The sequence below is a fragment of the Echinops telfairi genome, unplaced genomic scaffold, assembly GCF_000313985.2.
Source record: "Echinops telfairi isolate 266 unplaced genomic scaffold, ASM31398v2 ScPeMD7_7400;HRSCAF=8409, whole genome shotgun sequence".
NCBI lineage: Eukaryota > Metazoa > Chordata > Mammalia > Afrosoricida > Tenrecidae > Echinops > Echinops telfairi.
Window position 1 is genome coordinate 20,749,904 of NW_022111300.1, and position 10,487 is coordinate 20,760,390.

The 10,487-nt window shown below is 38.5% G+C and overlaps 1 protein-coding gene across 4 annotated transcripts in view; it reads right to left on the reverse strand.

Annotated features, from left to right (window-relative positions):
• NOL4 (nucleolar protein 4) overlaps nt 1-10,487 on the reverse strand; it is a 387,938-nt gene that overhangs the window by 288,770 nt on the left and 88,681 nt on the right. For 2 of the 4 annotated variants that reach the window (XM_004702942.2, XM_004702941.2), the window contains exon 2: nt 6,720-6,869. In XM_004702942.2, the coding sequence (XP_004702999.1) occupies nt 6,720-6,869 (150 nt within the window). Of the gene's footprint in view, nt 1-5,659; nt 5,723-6,719; nt 6,870-10,487 lie in introns of those variants that run through there. The other 2 variants (XM_045296177.1, XM_030887307.2) reach the window with 2 other exon arrangements.

Below are 10,487 nucleotides of genomic sequence, written 5' to 3' on the forward strand. Positions count from 1 at the left end.
AGTTTTCACCATTTCACTACCAGACACGATTATACATGATGCCTCACTAGATCTCACATGACAGGCCAATTTTGTGCTGTTAGATTTGTCAACCCATGTTCCTTCCCACATCCCCACTTGGTATCCTCCTTAATCTTGAGTTAAACTTAATTAGAAGAGCGCTGGTGGCCTCATGGTTACACCCAGGACTGCTAAGTTCAAGGTCAGCAGTGTGAAACCACAGCCTGGTCTGTGGGAGAAAGAAGGGGCTTTCTACCCTCATCAACAGTTTCAGTCTTCTAGAAAACTCACAGGGGCAGTTCTACCCTGTCTTATAGGGTCACCATGGGTCCACACCGACTCCACAGCAGTACATTTGGCTTGTTTTTTTCCTACTGTTATTGAGTTAAACTCGTGGGAACCCACAGGGGCAGTTGTACCCTGCCCTGTGGGGCTGCTGTGAGTCAGGGGAGCTCTGCTCTCGTTCACATTGCACCTCCCTATCCTAGGGCTGTGATGTGCCAGAAGGAATTCAAAGAATCCACAGAAAAAGAGTGATGGGAAAACGATTTTGTCCCACAACATTTTGGAAGTCCCTTGTAGATCTATTGGACAAACAACACCAAGCACATGCATGTTTACAGAAAAAGACAGCACAAGCCAGAGAGTACACGAACAGCTGAGACAGGTAGCATAGGCACACACAAATATGATATTGCACTACAACTGAAAAGAATACTGCGATTTAGGGAACTTCCTGGTGCTAATATAGTTTAGGTTATTACAATAAATTTGGGGGGAAATTGCTGCTATCTGATAGTCCATTATAGGCCCTTCCTTTGATTAAAATGTGAAATCATAGAAATAGTAAAACCACTGAATGCATATCCTTCTTATGACTGTTAGAGGAGACCTCACTTAGAAAATACATGAGCCCAAATCTTCTATCTCTGAGCTGTGCTTTATCAGTATTTTTGATTTGGTCTTACAAGAGCAATATGCCTTCCCTCTATCTGAGGAATCCTTTTGCGATCCTAATGGCTTGTTTGGATGAATAAATTCATTTTGTTCCAGTGCACAGTAGCAGCCCCTGCACTGTATTGTCATCACTATCATTCCTGCTGAGGTCGAAGGGAACAGGAAGAACGGTTGCTCTATTTCCGACGAGAGGATATTGAGACCTGAGCCAAAAAGGATTTGAGTGAACTGTTTAGAACTCTTGAATTTTAGGCTGGCGTCATCTTTCTTCCTACCACTCTTGCCGCAAATTTGGCTCGTTAGGGTCTCATTCTCAGTGTGTAAGAATTCTGGGAATTTGCATAAAATAAGCAGAAACTGCTGCTAGTTAAAATATCCTATTATGTAGTAGATATGCTGAACCAAATGGCATTTATAAAAAGAAAAATACCTTGGTGGTCTAAGGCTAACTGGAACCATAGAAATTTTTAAAAATATGGCAATATATATACACAATTTTTAAAAGTAGGGTTCCTGAGGGTGAAGGTCATGGAGGGAGGGGATAAAGAGGAGATGATATCAAGGAGTTCAAGAAGAAAGAAAATGTTTCACAACTGATTGTGGTAGCAATTGTACAATACTGCTTGATGGAATTTGAACTATGGAATATTATGATATCTGTAATAGTTCCCAATAAAATGATTAATTATTTTTAAATATGAAGAAAGGGGGAACTACTCTATTTATTTCCAGGACAACTTTTGTAAAACGAACAGCCATATAGAATGCCTATTTCCCTACTCAGAACAATGACTAGGAAGATCTTTTGTTCTATCAGATTTAAAGATCAGAACCGTCAGTCAGGGGACTGTGGCCTTCCAAGGAACCGGGGTTCCTGCCATGAACAGGTGGAGGAAAGCACATACTATATATAGGGCTTGGTCCCCTCCGTGTTTTCAAGTAAAGTAGCCCTGGTAGTGTAATGGATTATGCATTGAGCTGCTAACGCAGAGGTCAGCAGTTCAAAACCACCAGCTACTCAGTGGGAAAGGGAAAAGTCTTCAGACTCCTATAAAGAGTTACAGTCTTGGAAACACAGGGATACCCACCGAATGGGACAGTTCTACCCTGTCCTAGGGGCTTGCTCTGAAGAGAATGAACTCGATGGCAGGGAGTTGATGGTTTCAGGCGCCCCCTGGGGGTCTTGGGAAGAATCACCGTGGATGAAGGAGGATTCTCGTCTTCCGTTTATTTTGAAAGCTCATTCTTTAAAAATCACAATTCATTCGACAAACATATTTAAACTTTGAAAATAGAAAACTAAATAAGTGAAGTTTTCATGAACTTCTGACAAAATGCATAGTCACAGGAATTCTGAGCTTTTCTTGTGTTCTTTCAACCAAGCAAAAAAAAGAAAAACCAAACTAACAGGGCTTCCCAGGGCAGTACCCTTTATACAAGGTTCACAGAAGTTGTCAGTAGTCGTATTTTAACTACAAGTACTACCTATTGTATTCCTGTTTCCCACCAGAGACCTAAAGGCAGGCTGCGAACATAATATCCATAATTTCAATTAAGGAAATGATAGCGCTCTGCACTTGTCCTATGAGTCCTTCCACCTGGAACATGGACAGAGAACGTGCAAAAATAAACCTGGACAAGGAAGGATAAATAGCAATAAATTTTACAATATATCAAGTACTTTTTGCATATGAACTCATTTCTTCCCCCACACAGCATAGACCATTATGTCCATCTAAAGAGGAGGAGACAAAAATAGCAGAGCATTTGTCCCAAATTCCCACGTCAAAAATGTAGATTTGAAAGGAGAAACTTCCCTAGTCTCTCTGGCTCCAAACCTGTTTTCTTTCAACTATAACGTACACTCACCACGAAGGGAATGTACTTCCTGGGCAGTTATGCTTGTGAAAAACATAAGTAACTTTATGATATCGCACTACAAGTTACATGTGGGCAGTGCTGTGCTGGGTGGATGTGCACACATGTACACCTTGTTCACTCGATTGAGAACACCAAGACTTACCCTTCTCCCTTAATTTCTGAATCGCCTTCTATTTTACTTACAAGCGAGTAAGAACTTTGAAACTCTATCCTGGAATATAAGCTTGACTTAAGATTCATTTCTGAAAGAGAACCTGTACTGAACTTACGATAAAAGATAGGTGATAAGGGACTGCCATAGGACAGTCTATCTCCCTCAACGCGGAATCCGGCCAAACTGGAAAGAGTTAAAGAGGGGAAGAGTAGACAACATCCCAGTTTGGTTGGCTTTTTTCTTGTTTAATGTTACAGCATTAGTTTAGAAGTGACTTTTTCAAATTACTAAGAATAACTGCATTTAGTCTCCGGTGTAAGGATACATTGTCAGTCTAAATATAAACGCTACTCGCATGTGCCACACCTCTGTTCTCCTCTGCAAATAGAGATCACTGGGAGCTGAGCAGAGCCCCACGTACGAGAGACCCCTTCAGTACACCCCTGGCAGTTCCCGTGCAAACGGAGACAAAGGAGGAAAAGGGAAAGACCCGGAAGAACACAATTAGAATGGGAAAGGTAATCCTGATAGCCTTTACATATCCCGACAGTGTGTCATTTTATGTGGATTTTCAAACATCTCATGAGTAATTCAATGCATGTCCTCCAATTGTATCTGTAGGAAAAGCGGATTGTAATGAAATGTAAGTGATACAATACCTAGATATTTCAAGGAATGATATACCGCAGATAGGTAAAACCAAAGAGCATTCAGAAGTTAATCCAGGGTTAAAGAACCACTCTTTCCTGCAGAGTGAAAACCAGAAAGATTTGCAAGAAAAAATAAAAGGCAAAGTAAACAAAATGAGCACTAACGCTCTGGGCAGTGTTGTTCAGACAGTATGACAGACTTTGATGAGTAGGCGTGTAAGAGCAGTGTCGTGGTTATGGAGAAATGAGGGAGAAAAAAGGTCAGTAAACATAGTCATGCATGTGCTACAAGCTCATGTGGTAGAAGTAGGAACCAAAACCTTTCAATTTAATGCGAACCATTATTATTGCAATAGGTATCTACCTAATTCTATCAGTGACTATACAATTTGAGGATGAGTATAGAGAGTTAAATTCTGACCCACAGTCGAGGACCCCTAATAGCACGAAGCCATTCCCTTTAGAACTGCATTCAGTTTTATGCCCCATTAACCGAACATTTATATCAATTTTCAACATTACACTTAAATTCATCGTAGATTCATGTGCACAGTTTTGATGACATTGCAGCAGTCCTTTTGTTCTACAATGAATGATTACTCCTTAAAATGGAAGTTTCCTAATCAGGATTCAACGGAAAGATACCAAAGGGCTAAAAGATAAGCAAGGTGGGGGCAGGGATCCTTTTTGATGTTGGGAAAAGCTGAGAACGTTTTATATGTAGAAATAAAAAAACAAACTTGGGGAAGGGGAAGGCTCTCAAGAGGGAAAGGATAATGTTTCTGCTATTGCGTGTATATTCTAGATTGATATACCTCTGCCCAACTGCATTCTGTCGAAACCCACAGTGTTAATGAAAAATGATACGGTACGTTGGAAACCTTTTCACCAATCTATGGGAAATTGTTAGCATGTGTAATAGCAATGGATGACATTATCTACCTTTCAGTTAAGAAAACAGAGGAGAAGTTGGGTCTATGTCATGGTCTCATGTTCCCATTGTAATGCCACCTTGCTAATAGGTGCTTTTCTAAGATTGTTCAGACTGTTGTCAATTCTGCTCCATAACAACTCTGCACAACGGAACACAGCACTGCCGGGCATTACACCATCCACAAAATAGTTCCTATGCTGATGCCCATTGTTGTTGACGTCCTGGTGGCATGGCACACTGGGTTATGTGTTGGGCTGCTAACTGCAAGGTCAGCAGTTCAAAACTACCAGCTACTTCACTGGAGAAATGAGACTTTCTACTTCTGAATTAGAGTCTTTGTCCTATGGACTAGCTATGAGTCAAAATTGGCTCGATGACAGTGAATTTGGTTGGGTTTGAAGTTAAGACAAGAGATTTCTAAGACTAAATTATTTTAAATTGTTTTAGGTACCTAGTCAGGCTTGGCTCTCTTATGGCTACTGATAGTGAAGCCAGTTGTTGGACAGTGATTTTCATTACAAACAATTGAAACTGTGTATTCAATGTTTCATCTGCAAACAATTGTTCATTTACATATAATTAAACTTATACTATAATCCTACCTTAAAAACTCCTACCAAGTTCAGGAAGCCATTTCATAAAAGTGAATTATCATCAGCATACACAGTTAGTGATATTAGTAGGTCAATATACAGTTGTTTTTATTATTATGGTCCAGATATAAAACCCTAGCTAAGGGTACAGGCAAATGAATATGTTCAGTAATATTAGTCTATATACAAATATCTCAAGAAGCTAGGTCATTATCATTAGTAATGGAACAAATGTCTCCCAAGATGTATAAGTCAAAAGAAAGTTTATGTGGCAGAATTATGTAAGGAAACTTACAATAGTGCCTGCCCACAAACCATGCAATTTGGAAACAGCCAAGAAACAAAACCATAGAGAAGAGAGAGAAATACATGTATTAAGGGTTATTATGCAGCTATAAAGATTCAATATGACCCTAGCAGTATAGCAAAAAATAGTTATGGAAAAGAAGCTATTTCTTATGCTCAGTAGCTAATTTTCAAACATATGTACCTGTATTTGAAACTTTGAGCATTTCACACATTTTTCTGTATCTGAAAAAAAAATGGATCCAGACTGATATTGTGTATCAATATAGCTAAAAACAATTAATATAAAGGTAGCCAAAAGCTAAGTTCAGTAAGAATTCTCAAAAAGGCTATTACTCTGGACTTGTAAGTACTTCGGATGGACCTTTGCTTATATCAGAACATCTTAATTTATTGTTCCATTTTCCTAGAAAGGATGATAGATCTTTCATAGATAAAATCTTTCATAGATAAATCATCTAAGATGATTTCATAGGTATTTAATTAAATAGAAATAGTAGAACTGTCTAGATCAAACTGTAAATATAATTTAAAATTTTGTAAATAATATAGAACTCCATTCTGATTACACACAGATATATATATTACTAACAGCTCATAAAATCTGCTCCATATAATTTATGAGAAAAGCATTATATATTTTCATTTTAAAACATTTTAGCCCATTAGATCTATAAAAGTAACACACAACTTTTAATAGTGCATTCTGAAAACTTAAGAAAATGCACATTTTTCAGAACAAATACCTTTAGTATAAGGTCACATATAAAAAGCACATAAAGTGTCCTTATCTATATGATCATAAACATTAAATGCCAAATACTCAAACCTGTCACTATAATTTGAAGGAAAAGGAATATTAAGATGGTAGTGGTAGTACCAGAGCTTATGCATTCCAGACTACAATTCATACATTATTCTACCTTCAATATGTAACAAATATACCTTCCTATCTGTGGGTATTAGACAGGAACTACCAATTGTACATATGAATATGTATGTATATATAACTACCAATTATATGATATATATTTAGAGAAAACAATAAGAAAATGCTTGCAGCAGATTTAAATTGTCCACAATACACTCAGTGAACTTTAGTTCACAACAGTTAGTAATAATTATAGTTCAAATGTTGATATGGTCTAATTACTGTCCAAGACAGACGACAGATGATACACTTTCTTAAACTATGTTAAGCATACATTATACCAAATTTGAGAATGTGAGATGTTTTCACTTACTGCTTTGTAAGTTCTCTTTTGTCCAGCATGTTTTCTGATTTGTTCTCCATTTGGTCCTGTTTCCACGTGCATTGAATAGATAATGTCAAAGAAATCTTCCACCACCGCTACTCTCCTTAAAGACAGCTTCTCGTCTACCCCTACACCATCCTGCAGACAAAATAGAACAAAGCACAGATTGAGGAGGTAATTGTCACATGTAGCACACAAAGAGCTTAAACAAAAATGTTTTCATAACCTGAAACAAATCACATATCTATGAGTGTTCAAAATCTAGTGAACAAATATCTTGTCTTTTTATGTATTATCCACACATTGAACTTCAGGGACTATGAAGAAGACATCCCACATAGTTATATGAATGGATGCAATGCTGGAAGTGGTCACTTGCCTCTGCTAAGAAATTTGGAAATAGCTAACCTAACCAACTGACAGGAAGAGACACATATGGATGCCCATTCCACAGAAAGGTGATCAAATGGAATGTGGAAATTGTCAAGCAATATAGTTTTTGCCATCTGCAAGTAAAATTTTGCTAACGATAATTCAGAGAAAGGTTCAGCAGTACACTAGCAAGCAACTGCCAGAAATTCAAGCCAGAATCAAGGGAGGAAAGGAAAAAGTGCTATCAATGCTGACGCCAGATGGATGTTGGGTGAAAGCAGAAATAACTAAAAGAAGCTTACTTGCATTTTGTTAACTATACACAAGCATTAGATTGTATGGTTCATAAAAATTGTGGATAATGTTGCAGTAATGGAAACTTCAGAACATCTCTTTGTGTTCATCCTTAGACCAAGAGGTAGTCATTTGAAGAGTACAAGGGATGCGTCAAGGTTTATCCTATTGCAATGCTATTCAATCCACATATCAAAAACATAATTCAAGTAACAGTATTCTAGGAAAAAGAATTCACTACCAAGATTGATTAACAATCTGTGATATGCAGATAACGCAGCCTTGCTTACTGAACATAAAGAGAACTTGAAACATTTACTGATGAAGATCAAAAAACAAAACCTCCAGTATGAATTACAACTCATCATAAAGAAAACAAACATCTTCACCACTGGACCAATAGGCAAAATCAATATAAATTGAAAAAAGTTTAAAGTTGTTAAAGAGTTCATTTTACATGTACCCAAAACCAAAATTTGCAGCAGTCGTCTAGAAATTTCACCATTCATGAGGATTGAATCAAAAGTATTGTTCCAGAATCACAGGAAACTGTATTACACAGAAATGCTAGAATTGGAACCTGCAGCAGGAGACCGATGTCCTCCATGCAGGTCTCTCCACGCTGGGGGCAGAGCTTCCCTCCCTCGTAGCCTCTCCGAAGACGCCTGCACTCTCTGATTCACTCTACATCCAAGGGGTACTTGTGACATCCTCAAGGGACTCAAAGTGTGTTCCTTTTAAAAGCCATTTGAGATTTGGGGACAAACATGAAGCTGAAGGGGAAAGACCGAGGTTGTTAAGTAGACGGAGGCAGATCGCCAAGCAAAATTCTCATAGAACATCCCTTCGGGTCCTCAACGGATCAGCAGGTGCATTGTCATGACAGAAAGGACTCCTCAGTGCTACTTTCCAGGCCTATTTCAAAATCACCAATGCAGTTTTCAATTGCCATAAAACTTCAAGATCATCCTTAGAGAACTTCTTACCCCTTTGCAGTCTCAGTAGAACATTCACCATGGCCTTCAGATGACCTCTCTGCTTTGAATATAACTGGAAACCCCTGTCGTGATCAGACATTGCTTTCTCAAGTGTATTTGTAAATCCAAGTCTCCTCCCTGATAATGACTCCTTCCTTAAAATCATCTTAGTAGCTTCCATGTGGCTTGGACCACTGAAAAAAAGATGAGCTCTTTGAACTAGTTTATCTTTGAGCAAGGCCTTTGGCATTCATCAAGCCAAGAGTTGACCAAGGCCATTATGTGTGCTTAAAATGGAAATTGCTGATCCACGTGAAATCCCGCTTTGAGTAGCTATCCCATCCATGGCAACTGGAAGTAGAGGGACTTTCGGTTCACTTTCTCCATTTGTTGAAGTTGATAGTCTCTTCTCTTTTGGTTCATCTTTCGGGGTCTTCCCCACCTTCCTGAAAAGCTTTCTTTAATTCAAAAGTATTGTTTTCTATGGGGTGGTGTTACCTCAAATTGTTGCAAAACCTCAGTGATTTGGGAAGATATCCAGTGAGGTTTTCAAAAAGTTTTGTATTTGCCCCGACCTCAAATTGGTTTTGTCCCATGGCACACGGTAGCATCCTTTTTCAGAAAGCCCTTCTGAGACAAAGCTAAGTGGATTCTTGAGAGAACGTTTCTGCAGTCATTCACTGAGGCATGCTGGGGCATGTTTTGTTTGGAATGAACCTATGCATATGTGCACTGGAACAATATATTTTTTCTTGCCTTCCTATTGCATTGAGCCAAACTGCTGCTGCAAAAGGCACTGTTAAATGTTTTTAAAAAACAAAGATTTCCCTTTCAGAACTAAAGTGCCCTGGTCCAAGCTGTGATGTTATCAATTACCTTATATACTTAAGAAGGCTGGACAGCTCGTAAGAAAACCGGAAGAAGAATCAATGCCTTTCAATTATGGTTTTGGCAAAGAATACTGAACACATCACAGACTACCAGAAGGATGAACACATCGGTCTTGGAAAAAGTATAGACAGGATGTTCCTTAAAAGAAAGTATGTCAAGAACTCATCTCAAGTACTTTGGACATATTAACAGAAGAGGCCAGTCCCTGAGAAGAAGGACATCATTCTCGGGAAAGTGAGTTCTCGGCAAAGGAGGGTGATCACCCATAAGCCAGATTGCCATGGGAACTGATACAACAGGTGAAGGCTGAGCAAGGGCACTGTGAGGATGCCGATGTTTCCTCCTAGTGTCCTGACGCTTCGATTAGGAGGCGCCTTGGTGGCACATGGCAACGATAATCATATGAAGTAACTCAAGCTTACCTGTAAATGCCATCTTACTTCTTGTATGGTGGCTTTGTTGTTGCTTTCAGTATGCCTTACTGAATGATTGGAGAAGACATTTCAAGATACAAATTATGTCCAGGTTTTTTTTTTCACTACAATAACTTCACTCTTGATATTGATTCATCCAGTCAACCAATATTTAGCGTGTTTTAAAATCCTGGCATTTACAAAGGATATACAACGGAAATAACAGAGTCTTTACTGTTAAGTAGCGTGTAAGTGAGGAAATTAAATGCATCTATTGTGCTATCAATATTAAACTAAAGGGCAGTATGTGTTATGGGTTAATAGTGTAAGCTCCTCCGATCCAGAAGTCTTCCCCTTTACAGTTGAGCACTTTGTGCAAATCTCTTAAGCTTCTCTAAATCTTGATTTCCTCCTGTGTAAAATAGGGATAATAAGGCCTGCTTCATAGAATTGAGAGAATTAAATAAATTAATCTATGCAAAGTCTTCAACCATTCATTGGCATGTAGGCAACACAATAAATTGTGGCTGTTGTCATTTGAGTATGAAAATTACATGGCAAGGACTTTAGGAGTTCAGAGAATGAAGATAATGCCTCTTGCAAAGGTAGCTTGTAAGAAGAAATATAATTTGATATGGGCAGGAGTTGAAGCAGACTATAATCTTTGGTAGTGAGGCATATAGGGAAGAGCCAAGAATACCCATGGATGATCGAGAGGAATAAGAAATAAGTTTGGAATAGAATGAAATAAGAGAAGCAACCAAGCCCACATGGAAGCAGCACACCAACGTATGTGATCACGAGGTGTC